The sequence below is a fragment of the Urtica dioica genome, chromosome 8 (assembly GCF_054948205.1).
Source record: "Urtica dioica subsp. dioica isolate 48M chromosome 8, U.dioica_male_clone48M_v1_H2, whole genome shotgun sequence".
NCBI classification, from domain to species: Eukaryota; Viridiplantae; Streptophyta; class Magnoliopsida; order Rosales; family Urticaceae; genus Urtica; species Urtica dioica.
Window position 1 is genome coordinate 7,073,637 of NC_142763.1, and position 22,999 is coordinate 7,096,635.

The following is a 22,999-nucleotide window of genomic DNA, read 5'->3' on the forward strand; positions in this document are numbered from 1 at the left end:
TTCTCTATGCTATATTGGCACCAGGTGTTATTCAGGTTTCGTGTTCTTCGAGATTGTTATCTTCTCTTGGAATGTGTTGTTAGACTCAGGTGAAACAAAATTAATATCATTGTCCTTCTTTGAATTTTGTTTTCTTTGGTTCGTTTGTTTGGCTGAGCGGTTTCGTTAATTTTAGTTTTTCCCTGAACATTTAAGGAAACAGATGGTTCGAATTCTCTAGGTTAATTGGCCGAAACCTAAACAGGTAAGGGTTTGCTTGGATCGCTCTTCATCTCATATTCATATCATACTCACTCTGTAATCGTTGTTCATATGCCAAAGTGAAGTGCTGATTTTTTACGTAAATTTGACCGACTTAATTTGCGATTCTGAATTGGTTTTATATTTATTTATTTTAATTATGGATTTTCAGGTAGATCTCAGTAGAGAGGGACAAGTAATTGTATACGTGGATTGATGGCAGCGAACTTCCAGTGAAGGTATGATTTCTACCTTCAGCGCCTCAATGGTGTCTGTAGTGATAGAAATTTCTAGACCTCAGTTCTATATCATGCTGACCTGCTCTTAATATGATGAGAAGACTGATGTAGCGGGCAGGTTAACCTCTGAGTGCAAGGAAATGTCCCACGTTCACACTAGAAGGGTGTCTCGATATCTGCAAAACGCTGAGCCGAATACAACGCAGAGCAACTGCTTAGTGAAGAAAGGGATCTTCGTCCAAACCTGTAAAAATTGGAAAAAATATGGCATGTTTGATCAAAATACCCTTATCGATTATTAAAAATGCTATGTTTTGCCACATATGGCTGCCTGCAATGGTATTTTATCTTTTTGCTTCCGACTGCGGCCATACGTGGCTATACGCTGTATTTTCTCAGTCATTAAGGATTTCGGTCCAAAGATTTATATGTTTCAAATATTTGACAAGTAAAAACGCAATATCATGACTTGTGAGTTATGGGTCATATTTTTTTTATAAAATTTCTCAAAAGAAAAGATATCATACGAATCTCCAGAGAGTTCATGAAAAAGTGATTCTCATAATGCAAGAACTAAGCTATTCAGGCTGATCTATTTGCTGGTGGCAGATATATGGACAAACATTATTGTTGATTCTAGATTATTTAGGTTTGGGATGTCAATTTCGAATGGATCAGTTGATGTTTTGTTCTTGAATTTGGGTTTGTTTTAGATTTTCCAAGTCTAGGCCATCTTCTCCGGTGATATCATAGATTGAACTGGGAACACGGAAATAATTTTTAAATTCAGGTTCGTACTTTCACTTTGCTAATATGCAGCTTGAGTTGGTGAAGCTAGATTTTGCATTTTGAGTTGAGGAATATTTTTGGAAATTGTCTTTATATTTGTAGTTGCTTTCTATTATTGACTAGCATGATTCGTCGAAATGAAGTTGTTAATAACGATCTGTATAACTTTTCTACTGGTATATGTTTTAATCTTCTCCAAGTTTATTGAAGAAATTAGCTAACGTTTTCTTTTCCCATTTTTAGTGTCAATTGTTTTATCGAATTTTATTCTCTTCATTTCTTAATTCCTTTTATTTTTCAAGTTGTAATTCAATGATTTAATTGCCTCGGTGGACCTTGATAGAACAAATTAAAATGACGATATTTATTAATCCCATTAGCAAAACACCGCGATGATTCAAGCTTGGATGCTGAATCAAAGCTCTCGGATGCTATTAAATATTTTCATAATTTATAAAAAAATGTATATTGCTGAGATTGTATTCGGGGCCTCGGCGGAGTTGTATTACTTAAAATTAGATAATTACATTGACATACCTAATTAATATCTTTGCCAATTAACATCTATCATGTGCGTAACCATTAGCTAATTAAGAATCAGAGGAAAATCCAACTGAGGATTATCCAGTCAAAGATTAGGCTTGCCAATATTTGCTTCTTTTAAAAAAAAATTAATTTTTTCGCGTGACAATATTTTTCCCATATGACAAATTACTTTGTAGGTTACGCATTCAGTTCATTTTGACGGATGGTTTAAAGAAGTTCGAAACTGCGTGCTTTTGTTACACTGCTGAAAAGATCTTTCCATGCAAGACTTCACAAATATCCAACATTTCGAAGCAGGTAAAACAATATATAAAAATATGTTTTGCTTATCTAAACATTTTGTAATAATTTACAAAATTAATCATTATTCACATTTGCAACATCAGAGTTCACAAAAATCTTCTTTGAAAGGCCACTATTCAAGGCCAAAGAAGCTATCACAAAAGCATTCTAGATTTAAGACACGAAAATTCTAAATTCAAGAGGAATGCAACACCAATTCACCCTTAGTCAAGTTTCCAAGCTCACTGAGCTTAATTTTATCGACCAAGAATTGAAAAACAAATATGATGATCACTCCTCTGCAACATCCACCTCTAACGAAAAACTTAGGCTTTGATTATACTATTTTTTATTTTATTTAAAGAACATCATGTATTTTCTCTGCTATTTACTTTGTTTCATCCGTACTTTATCGTAGTATTTTGTGATTGCGTGTGTTTATTGAAAAACTATGGGAAACATTTACTTTATTTATTTATTTATATGAGACTAAGTATTTAAAATATGTTAATCAAGTAACTTTGATTAATTTTAAATTATATTAATTAAGTAAATCCTTATTAACCACGTGCGTAGCACGTGTTACTATCTAGTATATATAAAAACGACAACATCACAAGCATCGTCGTCGCAGTTGATGAAAGCGCATATCTTGCGCATCAGCTCCGACGCGTTATCGCACGTGGGCTGACGGAGATGGAACACGTGATCTTTGCCACCGGACTCGACGACCTCAACGGTCCCACCCCACGCGCTTCTCTTAAGCGCGTCGACGTAAAGGATTTCTTTTCCCTTGAGAATATCCTTCTCGGCCACGCACACCAAAAGCCTCCTGCACCCGAGCTTCTCGAGATCCGGGTCCTTCTCCGGGTTGATCCACGGGGTCGATCCCCTCTGTCCCGGGATTCGCTGCCATCCACAGCCCGTCCACCATCTCCGACTTCACGCCGGCGTCGGAACCCCAGAAGTAGGGGTGAACCAGGACCACGCCGCGGATTCCGCCGCCGTCGGAGAGCATGGCGGCACGGTGGGCGATGTTGGCTCCGGCGCTGTCTCCGGCGAGGAAGACTCGGGTGAGGTCGGCGTGGGGGATGGCGGCGGAGGGAAGCCAGCGGAGGGCGGCGAGTGCGTCGTCGTAGGCGGCGGAGAGGGGGTGTTCTGGGGCGAGGCGGTAGTTGACGGAGACAACGACAGCGGGGACGGCGGCGGCGAGGGAGTTGCGGAGGCTGTGGTATGTCCGCGTGGAGGAGGATCCGATGAGGAAAGCACCGCCGTGGAAGTCAACAACCACTGGAAGGAGCTTCTGCGGGGCCCAGTGGAGGAGGAGCAAAAAAACACAATTCAGAAGGTGCCACGTGTCATGATCAAACTCCTTTAAAAGGCGGACGTAAAAAACATATAAACGTTTGTAGAAGTCAAAAGTCAATTCAATTTGAAAGAGTTACAATTTTTTTTTTTTTTACTGAATTTAAAAGAAGTACATTAAAAATGATAATGGTAAACAAAATTAAGAAGACCACAAAGAAGTCCATAATTTCTTTTTAAAAAAGATCACTAAAATGGCAATGAGAAAGAGAATTTATTAAGTGAAAAAACAAATATTAAAAAAAAAAATTGTGTGGAGGAGAGTCCCCCAAGATCTAACGAACCTGTTCCTCGGTGTTCGTGGGAGAGGGTACGTAGAGGCGAGCGGAGAGAGGGGTTTCTCCGGCGGAGGAGATGATGACGTCAGATGAGACGACTCCGGTGAGGTCGTCGACGGAGGGAGCCACCGTGTCAGTTCCCATGAGTCGCTCCACTCGGCCGTCCTTGTGGATTTTCAGGAGAGGAGACAGATCTGTGGCGAGCTCTTCCATTGACGTACGTTATGGGAACGAAGAGAATTATGGAACAAAGATCTTAGAACTAGATGATTTTCACAGAATATTAGGGATTGAGAAAACTTACCTTGATCCATGACGAGAGTGACGGTGACGGCAGCGGATGATCACCGGAATTGGTTTCAGCTTTCTTTTGATGACTCAGGAAAACTACGTTATGGGTTGAGAAATGACCAATCCCTAGAGTTTAGCTTTAAATAGACTCACGATTAGAGTACAAAGAGAAGTTACCTTTTATTTATTAACCAATAGAATTTATCTTATTCATTATTGAACTAATGAGTATTAATACACTTGGGTCATAATTGTTTCACACATACAAACCCACATTGTGGGCTTCAGAAATAATGGGTCACAAACATTCACGATATTTCTAAACAGTCCTAATTCTTAGTGCATAAGGACTATTTTTCTAATTTGTTATGATCATACATTATTTAGTATCCTTTTGTATAGTTTGGATTATTCGTATTGTAAATTTTAAATTCAACGTGCAATATCAAAGCAATGTAGTTTGGTAAAAAATATATATATATATATATATTTATATCAAAGCAATGTATAACGAGTTTGTCTTTTAAATCATTCCTAATATATTTTCAAACAATTCTTATAATATATTAATGAAATCATTGTTACGCTGAGAATTACAAATACATTATTCACTTCATTATCTCATAGCAATATAATAGTTATCTGTTACAGAGTTCGACATATTCTTTTTAAATATGATAAAGATAAATATAAGTAAGATTTAAATTTATTCTATAATGTATAGGTATAGGATAAAGTAAATTAATCACCCAAGACACACTGAGGCTTCTTAACAAATGTAAAATTTATAAACTAGTCTATTAGTAGGACAATTAATTTTTATCGTATTGTCGAAGAGCACTTGCCGTGTGTGTGGGGACGAGATCGGGTGCAACGAGAACGGAGAGGTGTTCTCGGCGTGCCACGTGTGCAAGTTTTCGGTGTGCCGGCCGTGCTACGACTACGAGCGCAGCGACGGAAACCAGTGTTGTCCTCAGTGCAACACTCGTTATAAGCGCCACAGAGGTGTGCGATACTACGTACATTTCCGTATCTATGCGCTGAGAAAGTTTCGTGAAAACTTGTGGCCTAAGTTATTATTATCCTGTTCAGGTTGTCCCAGGGTCGCTGGGGATGATGAAGACGAATTCGATGGAGAAGATTTTGACGACGAGTTTCCAGTTAAGAATCATCTTCAGCTTGATCACTCAGATCAGAATCCTCTTGCCAACGACTCGATAAAAAAAAATATTATTTTCCGGAAGATCTATTTGAAGACATTTTCAGGGCAATTATAAATAATTATTTATTTTACAGGACGGTGGAGACAACCATAACAATAATAACGGTAATCAGCAATGGCAGCCCAATGTTCACGCTTTCTCTGTTGGAGGAAGTGGTAATTGGATTTCCTAATTGATGTCAAATATATATATATATACAGACATTCAATTAATTGCGTTGCTGTGATTGGAATGTGTAGTTGCTGGTAAGGAATTTGAGGGAGAGAGAGAAGGTTATGGCAATGAGTCCAATGAGGAATGGAAAGACAGAGTGGAAAAGTGGAAAGCGAGGCAAGAAAAGAGAGGAAATGTGCTCAGCAAAGACAGTGTAAACAACGTTGAAGCCGATGAGGATGATTACATGCAAGTCTCAAATCACCTCTCAATAAAAGAATAAATAAAAATTACTCACAACTGAATAACAAGAGTAGGCCAATTTTTATTTATTATTGAGCTATGATTAAATGGACAGTCTTAACATTAAAGTTGTGTACTTGAAAAAGAAAGACAAGAAAGTCACCAATAATCTCCACAAGAGCAACCTCCATCTTTGAAATGGTGATACCTACTAGCGTCCCTGAGAACGATTTCTCTCCGCGTGACCAAAGCGATCAACTTGATCGCGGAGTGGCAATCGCCGCTGACCCGATGGCCCTGCACGATCTGCAGCGGCGTCCCGTCGGAAGTACTGATGATCCCGAACGAGATCGCGAGTTTCTAGCTCTGGTGCGACGACCGTTCTTCGCGTACGTCGAGCACAGAGTCTCGCTCGGGGACGTACCCGAGCTCTGTGATCTCGGCCGTCAGTTCCTCGAGTTTCCGGTAGATTTTTTCGGTTTCCACGTGGGTCTTGTCTCCGGAGCGAAACACGTGAGCCCGTTTCTTAATCTCTATCCAAGTGCACGCCGGGAAAATACTCAGGCCCTTCCTTTTCAGGGTCCGAAGCACGGAAGAAGCTTCCTTTGCCTTTCCTGTGGCCTTGTATATGTTCAAAAGGACTAGATAGCTGTTGAGCAATTCCGGCTCCATTCCGTAGATCTTCTCGGCGGCGATTCTCCCGAGCTCCAAATCCCCGTGGACCCGGCAAGCGGTGAGAAGCGCAGCCCACAACTTGACCGTGGGCTTGAACGGGGCTTTCAGTATCATCTCGTGGGCTTCTTCCAACCAGCCTTCTCTCCCGAGCAGCTCGATCATGCACGCGTAGTGCATCGCCCGAGGCTTGACCTTGTGGTCTCTGCTCATCGACTCGAAGATCGCCCAGCCTTGATCGGAGAGGCCCGAGTAGGAACAAGCCAAGAGGACCGCGAGGAACGTGATGTGGTCGGGGATGATCTTCCGGTAGTTCTCCCTCGTCATCCTCTCGAAGAGCTCGATGGCCTCGCTCCCGAGCCCGTGGTTGCCGTACGCGGCGATCATCGCATTCCATGTGATCACGTTCTTGAACGGCATTTTGTCGAACACGTTGCAGGCGTCCTCGACGCTGCCCCACTTTCCGTAGAAGTCGATGAGCGCGGTGTTGGCGACGAGGTCGAATCCGTAGCCGTGGCTCACGAGGTCGGCGTGGACTTGCTTGGCGTGCGCCAGCGAGGCGAGCCTCGAGCAGATCTTGATGACTATGGAGAACGTGAATTGGTTGATTTTAACGCCCGAGGCTCTCATCTCGTAGTACGAACTCAGGGCTTCCTCGGTGTGTCCGTGGAGCGCGTTCGCTGCGATGATCAAATTCCAAGCCACCGTTGTCTTCTCCGCCATCCTGGAGAACATGAGCCGAGCTTCTTTAATGGAGTTGCACTTGCTGTACATGTCGATCAGAGTTGGACTTGACCGCGCAGGAGTGAATATGCCGTCCGATCATCACGATTCCGAGGCCCGAGCAGGCTCGGATCACGGGGGTGAATGTGTGGTCTCCGATCTCGGAGAATTTCTCGTGGATCACGACGAACAGACTGATCGCCTCGGCAAAGTGCCTCGAATCCACGAGGCCCGCGATCATCATGGTGAATGAGACCAAGTCCCTCTCGGGCAATTCGTCGAATAGTGTGCGTGCTACTTTCATCATCCCGCACTATTAGAACTTAGGTTTAGTTCATATGTCGTTTAACCTTTATACATGATAGTCTATTATATCTGGTTGTGTCGTTTTGTTTAGTCTTAGTTTTAGTCGTTTTCTTTCTTTTCTCTCAGCTATATAAGCATTGCATCATGTAACTTTTCAATAAGATCGAATACAATTTCTTCTCTGGTTCGTTGATGAACAGAGCTTGTTATCTCAAGATTCGATTCTCATCTTCTCAAATCCTAGATATGTAATATGGTATCAGAGCGAATTTCCGCATTCAATTTTCTAGGTTAGAGAAATCCCCTTCGTCCTCCCCGATTTACTCGATGATCGGAAAAGATCTCCGATGTGAGCCCGGTGGAATTTCACGAAGGTCAATTTCCTTTTACCTCCAAGTATTCCGGTTATTTGGCGTCTCTTTTCTCGATTTCAAGTTCTTCTCACCATCGCTTCATCGACTGAAGAAGCTTCATCGACGGAGCGCATTGGAAGTTCGGAGTGTTTTTATCAAGATTCTAGTCCGGCGAATTCAAAGCCGTTTCATCACAAGAATCTATTTCCGGCGATTCATGCCGTGTTAACTTTCAAGATCTTCTTCCGGCGATTTTCCGCTTTGTCGAGACTTCAATATCTTTTTTTTTTCTCGGCGATTCAACGTCGTATCAACGGGTTCAAGATCCCAATCCGGCGAGTCCCGCCGTGTCAACATTCAAGAATCTTCTTCCGGCGAGTCCCGCCGTGTCAACATTCAAGAGGCTTCTCCGGCAAGTCCCGCCATGTCAAAGCTTCAAGATCTTCTCCGGCGAGTCCCGCCGTGTCCAAGTTACAAGGTTCCCTTCTCCGGCGAGTTACGCCGTGTCAAATCTTCAAGTTCTTCCGGCGATTTTGCTCTCTTATTACGATGCCGAACCGGCGAAAAAGGACAACAGTTGCGAGACTGAGACTTTCCACATCACGAAGATCCTCGTCGACGAAGGCCCGGACAAGAAATCCAACCCGAACCGTCCGTACAACATCAGCCCGAAGATCTCCGATTGGGACGAACAGAGATCCGATTGGGTGGGCCAAAACCCTAATTTCCCCAACTTCGTCGGACCAAGCAAGCCCAGAGTTCTTCTGGTCACCGGATCGTCGCCGAAGCCGTGCGAGTATCCCATCGGCGATCACTACCCCCTGAATTCCATCAAGAACAAGATCGTTCTCCCCGGATAAGAACAAGGACCAACCGATCAGTCAATTTGCCCAAATGGATTTTGAATTCCAGCGAGAGTTTTTTGTTTCAGTGAGAGAGAAGATGAGCGGCTCGCTGGGGAAGAAAGTACAGAGGAAATGTAAAATCAGAGGCTATTCTCTCCGCCGAGATTCTCCGGGAACCCGCCGCCGAGGCTCGACATTCCGGCATCAGATTCGCTCTCTCGATCTCGTCGAGGCACCTCTGGGTCGGGAATCTCGGCAGCGGCGTCACGGAGGCAGACCTGTCTCGGCATTTTGGCCGATTCGGAGATCTGGAGAGCGTGACGTTTCAGCCTGGCCGGAGCTACGCGTTCGTTAACTTCGCAGCAGAGGAGGACGTGGTCGACGCCGTTGAGGCGTTGCAGGGGTTTTCGTTGGCCGGAAATCCGCTCAGGATCGAGTTTGCCAAGGCGGTTAGTCTGTTCTCTCTGCTGTTTTATGGTGCTATTATGTACGAAACCAATGGACGCTGCTGTGTTAGGAGAATGCTGTGGCTGCTCACAGTGCCGTGGACAAGCTCCGAACACAGCTGGGCGTGATTCACCCCATCCCTTCGCCGCCGCTGAACCGGAACGTCGTGGGTCTGTTCGTGTTCTTCTTCTTCGTGGGCGTGCTGTTCTGGTTGCGGGTGATTAGATGCCAAGAAAGTTATGTTCTGCAATTTTGTTCTTCTCAGCGCACTCAAGGTGTTCGACAAAATGTCTCAGAGAAATTTTTTTCTCAAAACAAGACCGGTTCTTCACAAAGTCAATTTTTTCTTCATTCATTCGATCGAGGTCTTCTCCGAGTTGTCTTCTACGATATCCAAGTTCAATCCAAGATGAATTTTCAAGAAAGTTTATCTTGAGGGGGTGTATTAGAACTTAGGTTTAGTTCATATGTCGTTTAACCTTTATACACGATAGTCTATTATATCTGGTTGTGTCGTTTTGTTTAGTCTTAGTTTTAGTCGTTTTCTTTCTTTTCTCTCAGCTATATAAGCATTGCATCATGTAACTTTTCAATAAGATCGAATGCAATTTCTTCTCTGGTTCGTTGATGAACAGAGCTTGTTATCTCAAGATTCGATTCTCATCTTCTCAAATCCTAGATATGTAATACGCACCTCACGTGCATATAAAGAAACCTCTTCCTCATGTGCAAATCCAATTCAAGGCCAGTCCTGGAAACGAATTCAGAGAGATTTTTCACTTCTCTAACGGAGTTCAATCCGATGCAAGCCCTTACCAGTGAATCGAGAGTACTGGTCCGGATTCCATTACAGCCAGCGATCTCCAAAACCCCAAAAAGCTCGAGTGCTTCTCCGTATCTCTTCCCCGAAACAAGCTTCTCTATTTCATCGCAAATCCCACTCATCGACCTCGTAGCCACCTTCGGCTCCTCGATCGATGCCGTTTTTTTCCTCTCGCCAACGTCCACCGCGAAACGTTTCGCCTCCGGGCGTGGCTGGAGAGAGCACTTTGCGCGGGGAGCCACAGACTTCGGCGGCGATATCAGAGATCTCCGGCGCTCGAAGGACCGAGTATCGGAGGAAGAAAAACCGAAGATGCAAGAAATTGTGGCGGTTCGAGATCCGAGCGAGATTTCCATGGCTATAGAGATGAGATCGTAGCTTTGGAAACACACGCAGAGAAGAAAGATCAGAGAGCGAGTTTCGTTCGGAGATTTGCTTCGGACAATACGTGGCTTTCATTTGCGTCGATGACATTACGTGGCTCATTGCGTCTTCCTCTGCCAATAAAAATGTTTTCCGACCTTTAACATCATCGTGCATAATATCTTCCCAATACACCTTCGCTCTCAGCCTTCTAGTATTGAAATCCATTGATCAACTATGGGATCTATTTCATCTTGAAATGGAGTGAATCCCTCATGTATTCAGCCCGCTCCTCCTCTGACGTCGGGCTCAATAAACTCTTTATATCGTGAAAATCAATTAATTCGTAAAAATCTATTTTTTTTTCAACAACAATCAACTTATTCACTCAAAACATTGAAGACTTAGACAAACCTTTGATTCACCAAGTGCTTCAAAAATAGAAGATAGTTGAGGGGTCTGTTTCTTTTTAAATTTTGTTTCCCATCGACAGATTCTTGGCGAGTCATCACTCGCATTGATTCTACGATCGACAATGGGTGGTAAAAACTTTGATATGCACTCAAACGGTAGCAACTGCACATAAATGTCAAGTAAATTTAAAATATTAGACAATTGCTATATTTAACAATTAATTAATATTTACCATCTAAACAAACAAAACTTACCATCAAAGGTAGAACAAACCCACAAAAACTCCATGTAGCACAATCTGCCCCTTTGTCATGAACAAGTGATGACCTATTCACTATATCACATTTTCTAATATTCGTCATGAGATAATCGAAAGAATTTCTTCCCCAAGGGAAGTTGCGGCATGCCTCCAAGTCATCAACGATTCTCAACTCCATATCTCCTACATGAGTGGTATTCTTATCTCGGTGAAGCAATACCGAGGACAAAAAAAATAACACCGCCATCTTCAATTTACTCGTTTTCTTTTTTTTCATTGAGAATAATGTTTATTTTACTTCTCTTTTGATTTCCTTGACAATCGATCTTCATTCGCAACAGTCTTTCTTTGATATCCACCAAACCGACATTCTTCATACCTGGAAAGTAAAATTCTCTAAAGGCTCCGCTTCCAAAATCTTTCCAACCATCGGGATAATCTGAACATTTCAAGCCGGATATTAAAGCGTACTCCACCAAAGAGAATCGGATAGGTATGCCATTTACGACAAACCAACTTTCATGTTCTTTTTTTGTTTCCACCTCTCGACATAACATCATCCACATCGCCGCCAAATTGGTTTCCAAATGATTTGGGACATCGAACAAGTGGCCGAATTGAGAATCCTTAAACCATTGCAAACCTTCAGGAGAGTCTTTCAACACTTCTGTTAGGAAATCCACAGTTTCGGCCAATCGACATTTTACTCCAATTTTACATTTGAAGTTTCTTCTATCGACATCCAATTTGAATATTGGACGAGCGGCATCCGGAACCTGTAATTCATATACTTTTATTTGAGTATTTATTCATATCATATCAAGAAAGGAAAAAGTATAAAAAAGTCGTACCTGCTCGACATTATTATGTAAATTTGGCGGCGTTGAACCTATTGGTTCCGAGTCATCTTCAAATTCTGGTATCGACATATTTTTTTTGTGATCTACATTCAAATAGACGAAATTTCAATGCTTATGAGATTAAAATAAAGAGAGAAAAAAAATGTAAAACTAGAGCGGCTAAAAAAAAGGCTCTGAAAGCTCATTAAGAAATTCTCCTCGGAAAATTACTTCGTGAAGATTTCAGCGCACCATTTTCTTTCTTTCTATATCCAGACCAATCAAATTCCAAACAACACTTAAATATCCTCAAGTAACAAAAAACATGATTCTTTTCATCTTTCAATATGTTTTTCAAAAACCAAACATTGTTTTGTTTTAACAAGTTAAGCGCCCATGTTGCACCATCGTCTTCCCTGATGAATTCTGTGTTGAGCTGAGCAACAATAAATTGTAGCAAGGTTTATCAACAATTTGTGACTTTTTTTAGAGTGATTATAACATTACGCTCAAATCATGTTTTAATCGATTCACAACATCAAAAACACAGTCTCGTCGATTCAGTCTGATATCTTCATCAGAAAATTCGCCTAAAAATCCATCACTATAACTAGTTTACTACAATAGATATACCTGCGGAGACGGCGAGTGGAAGCGGCGGAGAGAGATTGGGCGGCGAAGCGAGGAAGAGGTCTCGGAGGGCGGCGTTGAGCGGCGGGAGCGGAGGAGGACGAGCCTCAAACGACTTGAGAAGCTTTCGGACTATGAGGTTCAGAGCGGCGTAGTGACAGCGATCGCCGTCGAACGTGTGCTCGGAGCAGATCGCGCCGGACTCGAGAAGAAGCCTCGCGACGTCGAGATGGCCGGCGAGGCAGGCGTAATAGAGCGCCGCCGAATCCCACCGGCTTCTTCCACCGAGAGCGACTTAGGTGTATTTGGGAGGGTTTTGGGGGATGGGTTTCAGCGGGGTTGGTTCTTGGAGGTCTGGGGGTTTCAGCGTTTCAGCGGGGGTTTGTTTCGTTACCCTCGTTCAAATGGGATGGGTTTTAAGAGGTTATTTTCGTAAATTCCAAAAAATAAATAAGAAAAATAAATATAAATATATTAAGCAAACATAAGAGGTTATGAATTTAAAACTTAACCTTCTGAAGGTCCGGCCTATAGGATAAGACGTACGCGTTTGAGTCGTGGATTCTTTTAAGCTGATAACCTTCAGAAGGTTAGCTTTTAACTCATGACCCTAACATAATATTTTTTATTTATTTATTTTATTTGTTTTTTCGAATTTACGAAAATACCCTTTGAAAATTATGTTCTTATGCGATGCCATTTGAAGTTTTGAACGAACCAAACCCCCCAAAGACCAGCCCCAAAAACACTAGGTCTGAAACCACATCCCTGAGGACGCCAAGGCCACCATCGACCACCTTTCCGGCGACCGTCGACCACATCGCCAAGGCCCTATAGGATATAGGATAAGACGTCCGCGTTTGAGTTGCGGATTCCCATATTTAATTATCCTTTTGCTCTTTCTCTTTTGTCATTGACTCCTCTCTCACACCCTCTCACAAATACCAACATCCATCCGGTCAAAGTCAAGTACATGGCTCACATTCATAACAAAAAGTACGTGACTCAATCCAGAAAAAAAAAAAAAAAAAGTATATCATATAATTATCTTCCATGCAAAAAAAAAATGAATTTGTACTAATAAATTATTGACCAAAATGATGAAAAAAAAATATATAGAGAAAAATAATAATAAAAAGGAGCAAAATGTTATGGCCTCATTAAATTATAAACCTAGTGATCAATAAAAGAATTAGTGATGAATAAAATGTTACAATGATAAGAGGTTATGGACTATTTACATTAAAAAAAAATAATGCCTAATTATTTATTTTCTCTTAAGGCCTCAGTATGCCTTGGGCCTGCCCTGAGACCGACTGTGATACGATATATTATATGCACTGTGTGTGTGTGTGTGTGAGTCCGTGGATCCTTAATATAGAGGCGAGAGATACAGAGAGAGTATAAGTGCCAGCTTTGTTTATATTTATTTTAAGAATGATCCAACCACATCATTGAATATGTGGGTTGAATGTTAATTTCTTTCCTGAAAATATAAACACAGCCAAAATAAGCAAATACTCATATCAAGAAATATGATAGACAATGAAAAATGGCAAAAGTGCATGAATTCGTACGAGATACACGTGGGAGTCGAGACGCAGTAAATAAAGACTAGATAATATAACATATTAGGTCAATGGACGTCACTTATTGTGAGTTGCATGACTGAAAGAAGTTTTTATTTTATTTTATTTTGGTTATTAGTAAAAGCGTGATTATATTTGCTTTGAATCCGGTTTCAGTGAGAGAAGAAATCGATATAATGTAGGATACAAAAGTGAAAACCTACCATCCGCGTTAACTTATATATAAGAAGCTCGATATAAGGTCAAACGAAGTTTTGAACTACGAACCTTTCACTCCCATGTTTAATTTTCCCTCTTTTGAATTATTATAAGCATTTGAGTTCTTATAAATGTTTGTATTTCTCAATCTGTTCATTGGCTAGAATGGAAGATTGGTTAGTCATTTTCACTTATTTTTTTCCTTTGTCCCGCCTTTTATTCAGGATCAACAAACTGGACTGTGGAGTTTCGAATTCTCAATTGAAATTTGTAAAAAAAAAAAAAAAACTCGATATGTTTTCCTTGGGAGTTGGGACTCTAAGCCATGAATTATTTAAGCCGGAACTTTTACAAACCTAGAGATATAACAAAGAAAAACACATTCAATCCAATAACAGTACACGGAAGCAGCCCAAATTGTTTTAGAGCCAACACAGTACTTCCATATATATATGTTACTATTACTTTTCAACGACCTAATGAAAGCCAAGGCTCGAGGAGGAGGAAGTTGCCATTAAAGCACCACAGTCCTATCTCGATGATTCTCTTGCACATTGTTTTGGACTTAAATCTGATGACGAAAACACCATGTTTTAGATGCCAACTGGATTCGCTCCACCTGCAGAGTGGGGAGATTATGAGCTTAAGGGTGTCAATATATAATTACGGATATTTAATTAATAAATCTCAATTTATTAATTGAGAATATAATTTATATAAAAATGACGGTTAAAAGTAGGATATCATAATATAAATCTCAATTCATTAATTGAGAGTATAATAAACGCGAGCATATCGAACGGCACAAACTGAAACCAAACGTTTTGGCCGATTAGCAGAATCTTATTCCAATTTGTACCTAAGAGCATCTCCAATACATTGCACAAAACTCTATAAATAGAGTAAACACTCTTCAACGATAAAAACTCTAAAAAAAAATTATTTGGTGTAAATATTACACTAAATATTTAAGCATTATTTTAATATAATTAATTCATAATTCTTAATTATAATTTATAAGTACATATTTTAATTAATCCAAATTCAATCAATATGTTTGTCGGCTCATATTTCGGAAAACCCAAAGGAAATGGGGTCCAACCAAAACAAAAAGCACCTTTGCCTCTCTGCCAGCTGCCAGACCTGCTTGCCAACTCCCCATACATGCAAGAAGAGTGTCGCCCACTCTCCTTGCTGCTTCACGCCCAAATGGGCTTGGTGAGCCCGCCCGCGTTTTGCCTTTTTGTCCGATAACGTCATCCGCTCAAATGCTCACACCAACACAACCCAAACATTATAAATACCCCCATTCACTTCACCAAATTCTCTCAAGAAAAGAAAAACCTAGGCAAACTCATGCCAAAATTCTCTCTCACTTCTCTCGCTTGATTTTTCTCCCACAATAACACTTAAGATCAAAATAACACCACATGACAAAGAGAACCAATTTTCTCTCATCTCTTTCACCCAAAATAAAGAGAAATAATCTACTTCCATTCTCTCTAAAATGGAAGAAAAAATATTTACCGTCTCAAAAACATTTTTCTCACAAAACAAGTCCGATCAAGCCAAATTAGACTTCCCTCTAAAAATGTTCAAGAGTTTGAAAAATCAATTTTCATGCTCTTCACTTAGTAAGAGAAAAATCCCGTCGACCCGTGATACGATTCAAGATCCTCTGAAGCTCTTGGACACGTTGGCCCTTGTCCTAACTTTCCTCGAGCCCTTTGGAATCTTGAAAAAAGTGATTTCTCCTCCCAAAACACAATTTAAAAACTCATCTGAAGCTCTCGGCTACTTTGGGCATTGTCTTAAACTTCCTTGAACCCTTTGGAATTTCAAAGAGTGATTTTGGGTCCATCAAAGATTAGGCACGTGACTATTCCAAGTACATCGAGTGTCAACAAATGTTAAATCCAAAAAATGGTTTTAACAATGTTTTAAATTGTTTGGAGCTTTGTTTATAATTCAAGTTAATTTCTTCAATTCCACTTAAATTAAATCAATAATTAAAAAAATTATATATTTCAAACCAAATTAAACCGATAATTAATATTAATAATAATTTATTGAAATTTATTCTCTAAAAAATGTTGTATTATTTATGTAATTAAATTGATTAATTTTCACTTTTATTAATTAATTTTTCTATTTTTAAATAATTTATTATTGATTTATAATATATTTTACACATAATTAATAAATAAAATACAATTACATTTTTATATATGTAATTAGACTTTACAAATAATTAATAATAGTAAGACACTTAATCCAAAATATCTTAGATTAAAAAGCCTAATAAAAAACATATTCTTAAAATATCACCAAAGTTGGTGTAATATTCTTGATAAAAACATAATATCATTGGAGCAAAAAAATATTTGTTGTAAAAGTTGTTGTCGCACGAAAATGAACAACGATTAAATACCTCTGGCGGTTCTATCCAAGGTCGGACCAAGTGATCGCACCCGGGCCAAAAGTGTGAACTCAAAAGTCTCGAGCTAGGTTTTCTCCAATCAACCCGCCTCTCGGAAGAGGGAAGGGGTGAGGATGAGGAGTGACTGTGCCTTGTGTGTCGGCTGCCTACGTACCTGTGTGTGGGATCAGGTCAGAACGTAGTTCAGGCGTATGTAACGCAGTGTGAGGCGTGGAGCCTTGGTGGAGAAGCGTACTCGACGAAGGAGACGGGGCGCGGAGGAGTCCTCGGCGGCGTCTCAGAACTTCGGAGATCGCGTACGCGTTTAGCGTATTAGACGCGTAGGGGGACTCTAGTCGAGAACCCTAGGAGTGTGCCTGAGCACTGGAGGGCGTTCGATCAGAGGGAGCGACGTCCGGGAAGTCCCCGAGAGTGCTTCAGAACCTCTGAGAACGAGAGAGACTTGTGGGAATGCTTCAGGCCAAAGATGGCATCAAAAGAAGCAGATGAGAGTGAGAATTCGAGCGTATCGATAGGAGAAGATGGGATTGCTTCCCCCTCAGTGAGAGGGGGTTTATATAGGTGTTCGAGGGCCTTAGGAAGGTCTTTCGTCGTCCATGTGGGACTAGGGGCGTGCACCTCTTCAAGTGGAGGCACACAAGAGGCAGCGGCGCACCACGTGCGGCGCGACCCTGCCCGGGCGCGGCGCGCACTGGGCTACGCCTTCGTGGGTTTTTCGCGACCGTCGCTCTACCGGGCCCGTAAAGCCATCTTGGGCTTTGCATCCCGGGTTTGTGACATGAATGTACCTATTCGACGGATAGAATCCGAGTCGAGGCTCGTCTCGAGGGGACCGACTCCGGTCCCGACTCGAGGAGCAAGACTCAAGGTTCGACTCGAGGGGCAAGGCTCGACTCGAGGAGAATGACTCAAGTCTCGACTCGAGGAGCAAGGCTCGACTCGAGGAGACTGACTCAAGTCTCGACTCGAGGAGCGAGGCTCGACTCAAGGAGCTAAGAGTTTGGGCGAGGGCTTGACGGTCGTCTTGTGTGTCGGGGAATCGAGCGCGTATCAGACACGAACAATCGTTCTGATGCTACTCGTTTGAGATGATTCCACCATATAACCATATTAATGCGGAAAAATAATTAATTACGCTGATCATAAGCTAATTAAATTATGGTTATAATTAACAAGATCTAGTTATGTTTAATTAATTTAATTCACGAGAGCATATTTATCAAGCAACCGATTTGAGCAAAACAAAACGAGTACTTACATTGATTTTCGGTTCAGCTACAGAACGCTCCTAAACCAATCGCGTACTCCTTGCGTCGTCTTGATGAAGGACTCGAGGATGACACCTTAGTCTTCCGAAACGTAATCTCCGAGACGAATAAGAAAGATGAGTGGGCACAGTCTTTATCTCACTAGATCACGAAACTAGGTGTTTCGAGATCTCTCTCTTATTTTACTAAGAATGGAAACGAATTTCCGAGGGGAGGGAGAGGCAGATGCACGGCCAAGGGAGGCTAGTGATGCACGAAATTTTCACAAAAAAATTACTTATTTTTTCCTTCTCATGAACCCCTATTTATAATAGTAAAAGGAGATATTCATGGAATCTTCCAAAATATTTTATTTCCTTTTATTGTGTTCACACTGGTGGATTAAATCTAGGCCCTTGGATCTCAACAAGTGAATCATACTTTTTCTCTCATCCATCAGATCAATATCTATGAGATATTATTCTCTATTTAAATAGAGAATATTTTATTTAGTGAGAGAATAAAGGGGAATATATTATTTCCCTTTAAATATATTCTCATATATTATCCTAAATACTTTCCTTTAAATAAGGAGAAAATATAGGACAATATCTTATATTATTCTCTCTCCTTTATTTAAACAACTAAAGAGAAAATATTGGTAAATACCAATTATGAAAATTTCGAACTTGATGGCACACGGCCAAGGGGATTTGCGCAAATTCCTAGTGCCAAAACCCTAATTCGAATTTTTCATGTGTGCAAGGCCCAAATTGCTTAAAACCCAATTAATCATTTATTTACTTGGTCCAACAATAAACAAATAATTAATAATTGTTTATTTACTTGATCAAACAATAAATAAACAATTCTACCATAAATATTTATTTAATTCTGCGAATACCCGTTTTCCAGAATTAATGCTGTCAATCACAATTACAGCAAGTGAAATTAATAATGATAAACATTATTATACGAAAGTTCTTATCCACCTTTACCAGGGCCGAATCGGGGACTATGGACCTAGTAATAGAAGCTTAACAAATCCGATGAAAAAGACGAAATAGTCATTTCTCTTTTTCCATCGATTCGTCTAATCTTGGTCAAATACTCCACCTTGTAAGCCAAGACTAAACTCTCCTTTATACTAGAATTATATTTACTCATCGTGACGAGTGTCCACTGATATAGTCAGTTCGTGATCAAGATCCTCCAGGTTCAACCCGTGTCAAGAGAAGTCAATTTATCCGTTATACTTCTCTTGATACATATCAGCCCTAAGCATTGTTGCTTCCCCAACGAAAGATTCTTTCGAACGTTACTTACTTCGAAAGTGCTAGCAATCTATCGGTTCTGGAATTAGGTTAGAGAACATTAACCTTCTTTCAGGAAGGCTGGATTCCGTATCTGTAAATCATTTCCCACTCGAATTATGCTATGAGAAAACTCCCAAGGCATAAGCTGTGATTAGCATGAATAGCCTTTTAGCGAATGAGTCAAAGAGCTAAGTAACATAACCCAGTGTCCATGATCACTTCAGGATTTAGATCAAGTCTCACTGTGACCATCATAGTGACCTCGGTTAGTGTGTCGTAACGGTCCTTAAACGACACATCTACAACCAAGACATGTCCAAGTCGTACACTTACCACAAGTGTAGAATGCTCCCACATAGTGATCAGCCTTCACCTATGTGTTCCACATATATGACTTTAGATATAGCTTGCCAGGCGTATATCAGTCATCGACCTCGTTTTAGCTCACCGCCCGAACTCAGGTGCCCAGCACGTGACTCAGTTTAATACGAAGGTTATGGAAGATAGTTGTTATTGATTCTAATTGTTTAGAACTCAACCCACTAATCATATAATGCTAATAAAGTAATCTTATTATCGAATTTAGTAATCATTTATTCATTATCTTCAAGTGGGCAATATTCCCAACATTGTGATGGGAAGCTCGCTGCTCTTCAGAACCTCCGGCCTGACCATCGGCCCTTTGAACGACGTGTTTTCTCGGCGTCTCAGGTTTTCCGAAAACGACCGACAACATTAGCCCCCCAAGTTAGTCGCTCGAGAGGTTCCCGGCGATGAACTTTTTGTCTTTTCGGTTGGGTGTTTGAGGAAAATATCTTCAAAATCCCGTCACCCAAGGAAAGTTCTTCCTTTATTTTCTCTTCTTTTTTTTTTTGTGCAACCGCGCGGCGCGCGCCCTGGCCAGCGCGGCGTGCGGTCCGTGCAGCGCTACTTGTGCGGCGCGCGGTCGTGGTGCGCGGCGCGCCCCGTGCGTGGGCTGGTGTGCTTGCGCGGGGGAGTTCGACTTTTTTGGAGGTTTTCCTCCGTTTTCTCTCCTTGTGGGAGTAGGATTTGGACTCCTACCCCCTAGGAGTCTATAAATAAGCCCCCCTCTCTCTCTCATTCTTCCACTTTATTTTTTCTCTCTTTCTCTACACTTTTTTCTTTTCTACCGCTTGCATTATGGATATTCCTTCCCTTTTCTCAACTGAGGATCCCGAGATTGATTTCTCTCTCTTGTTTCAGGACTCTGAGCATGTAGAGGATGATCTCTTCGCGGGATTGAGGGAAGTTCCTTTGCACGTGGAAGAGAATCCAAGTGGAGTGGAGCAGTGGCTCGAAGGAGGCGAGCCGGGCGCGACCGCACCCGTTCCTCAGCCTCAGGAGGAGTGTGCGCTGACTGGACGTGGCACAGGTGGAGGCGTCGATCATCCTGTGTCCGGGGAACCTGCTCCTCGCCTCATGATCAACTTGGTCGGCGAGGGGGCTCGCAACAAGACCCGCCCCGACGTGCCAAAGTCCGACTTGGATTCTCATGGCACGCCGGGAGATATTGCGGGCGTGGATGCAATGACTCCGTTAGAGTCGGTCCTCGACGAGATTGACTGCGTGGACGATTTTGGTCCCGAGTCTGAAGATCCCGGAGGTGATTCAGAGACATGTCCGGGGGCCGAGGGCCTCGCACCGGAGTGTCCCGAGGGGCTGTCGGCGGCTGCCGCGGCCGTGCCAGAGGGCTGAGGCCCTTCCGTGGAGCCAGGGGGTGCTCAGCCCGAGACCCCTGACGCAGAGGCGATAGTGTCGGCGAGGTCGCTCGCTAGGACGGAGTGGTATCCCGAGGAGGGCTTTGCTGTTCCCGAGGGCTTCGATTGTTCGGGGGTCGATGCTTCGAGCTCGCTCACCTACCGAACATTCATCGGTCTCAAGAAGGCATTTGCCATTCCATCGGTCGTGGCGCTCCTCCGTCCCTTACAGGGCGACCGTCCTTTCCGTCCTCGCCGTGGATTTGCCGCAGTTTCGGTCGCGAGTCTCAACTGCGGGTTGCGGTTGCCGTTCCAACCCATCGTTTAGCAGCTCCTCGGACGACTGGGGGTGCATGCTTGTCAGATGAGTCCGGCGTTTTACCGCATCGTGGCAATGTGTCACATGGAGTGGCATTGTCAGACCGAGCGGGCGATGACCGTGAGTGACTTCCGCAATTTCGTCGCGATCTTTCCCGCGCCCGGGCAACCCAGTTTCTTCATGGCCCGCGATCGCCGGAATACTAAGCTGATCACGGACTCGGAGAAGTACAATCGAAGACCGTGGGTGTGGGTTTCGGCGGAGGCCTTTGGCGACGCGCCACTTTGGTTTGGTCCCTTGACCGAGTTTTCTGCCGAGCGGGGGCCGATGATCTCGACTTCGTGAAGGAGATCCGGGGAATGTCGAAGGCTCGGAAGACTGTTGAGCGATTCCGTTCACCTGAGCTGAAGGCTTCTATCGGGTGGTTCCCGTCTTTTCCTCCTGGCCGTGACGACAGTCAGCGGGCAGAGAGCGCTCCCAGCATCATGTCATCTCCCTCGAGCAGCGGTCTCCCAGGTATTTCGACTTTTTCTCTTTCTGTTTTTTGCTTTTAGTCTAGGGTTTTGACTTTGTTGCTTTGGTAGCCTCCTCGGCTAGGGCGAGGGCTCGGGCGCGCTTAGCGAAGGCTTCTCAGGACCCAAAGTCGCTGAAGGCAATCCATTCTCGGATCGCGGCACGGAACGGTCGGGAGAAGCCCGATGCCGGCTATCCGACGGAGAGCGGCCCTCGTGCTTCTTTGAAGCGACCCTCTTCCTCGGCTCTACCAGACACGTCTTCGGACTCGAAGCACGTAAATTCGATGGTCGAGGTGGAAGCCGCAGAGGTTAGAGGGGAATGTTTTCTGGGTCTCACTCAATCTTCGATGAAGATGTGGAAGAGCGTCGTGGCCAGCAGCGACGTGGAGTTCTTTCGTCACGGCGTCTCTGACGCACAGAGAGTAAGTTTCTCTTGCTTTGTTTGTTAGGGCCTTGTCTTTTGCTGACTTGTCTTTTTGCCTTCTCAGGTGCTTGCTCGAGCGACCCGGGGCGAGAAGATCCTTCACGACCTTATCCGACGGATGAGCCTTGCCCAAGAGGAGCTTGCTCAAGCGAAGTCTCAGCTGGCCCGTGCCGAGCGAGGTTCTCACTCAAAGGTAGAGTTTGCGAGTCCACTAGTACAAAAAACATCATTGGGTGCGACTTTTTTCGCACCTAAAAGTCAAAAGTCGCACCCAATGATACTTTTAGGTGCGACTTTGTCGCACCTGAAAGTTCGCACCTAAAGGTGATGGGTGCGAAAAGTCGCACCCGATGGTCATGACTTTTAGGTGCGGTTTTCCGCACCCATATTCGCACCCATAAGTCAGAAAAGATGTGCGAAAAAGTCCGCGGAAAGGCTATTGGGTGCGACTTTTCGCACCCAAAGGCCTACCCGCCAAACCTTTGGGTGCGATTAGTTGCACCCATTGGCCTACCCGCCAAATGTTTAGGTGCGACTAGTCGCACCCAATGGCTTTCCCGTGAAACTATTGGGTGTGAAAAGTCGCACCCAATAGCCTGCCCGCCATTATGTGGCGGGGAATGTTGACCTTTGGGTGCGTCTATTCGCACCCAAAGATCTACCCGCACAATTTTCGGGTGCGGATAGTCGCACCCGATAGTTTTTTTTTTAATTTTTTTTTGGTTTATTATGCTTATAAATTCTATGATTATAATCAAATAATACTTATTAAATAGTTTATTAATTAGAAAATTCATTAATTAATATTCATAATAGTAATAAAAACTAAACATTTGTTGTTCGATTACAATAATTATTATAATGTACGACAAATAATTAAAAAAAATGTTCATTCTTTTCCCTTTCCTTT

At 42.6% G+C, this 22,999-nt stretch overlaps 3 protein-coding genes across 3 annotated transcripts; all 3 read right to left on the reverse strand.

Moving 5' to 3' along the window:
* Nucleotides 1-630: 630 nt before the first annotated feature.
* LOC149387714 (putative carboxylesterase 12) lies at nucleotides 631-3,952 on the reverse strand. The gene is made up of 4 exons (XM_089622226.1): nucleotides 3,746-3,952; nucleotides 2,935-3,468; nucleotides 2,703-2,888; nucleotides 631-723 (listed from the first exon to the last, which is right to left on the reverse strand). The coding sequence occupies exons 1-4, from the start codon at nucleotides 3,950-3,952 to the stop codon at nucleotides 631-633; spliced, it is 1,020 nt and encodes a 339-aa protein (XP_089478352.1).
* Nucleotides 3,953-5,910: 1,958 nt separating this feature from the next.
* LOC149387715 (pentatricopeptide repeat-containing protein At5g50390, chloroplastic-like) lies at nucleotides 5,911-7,044 on the reverse strand. The gene has a single exon (XM_089622228.1). It carries the CDS (start codon nucleotides 7,042-7,044, stop codon nucleotides 6,010-6,012), a length of 1,035 nt encoding a protein of 344 aa, XP_089478354.1. The 3' UTR covers nucleotides 5,911-6,009.
* Nucleotides 7,045-10,900: 3,856 nt separating this feature from the next.
* Nucleotides 10,901-13,144, reverse strand: LOC149387716 (uncharacterized). The gene is made up of 4 exons (XM_089622229.1): nucleotides 13,042-13,144; nucleotides 12,327-12,617; nucleotides 11,706-11,797; nucleotides 10,901-11,630 (listed from the first exon to the last, which is right to left on the reverse strand). Exons 1-4 carry the CDS (start codon nucleotides 13,142-13,144, stop codon nucleotides 11,109-11,111), a joined length of 1,008 nt encoding a protein of 335 aa, XP_089478355.1. The 3' UTR covers nucleotides 10,901-11,108.
* Nucleotides 13,145-22,999: the final 9,855 nt, after the last annotated feature.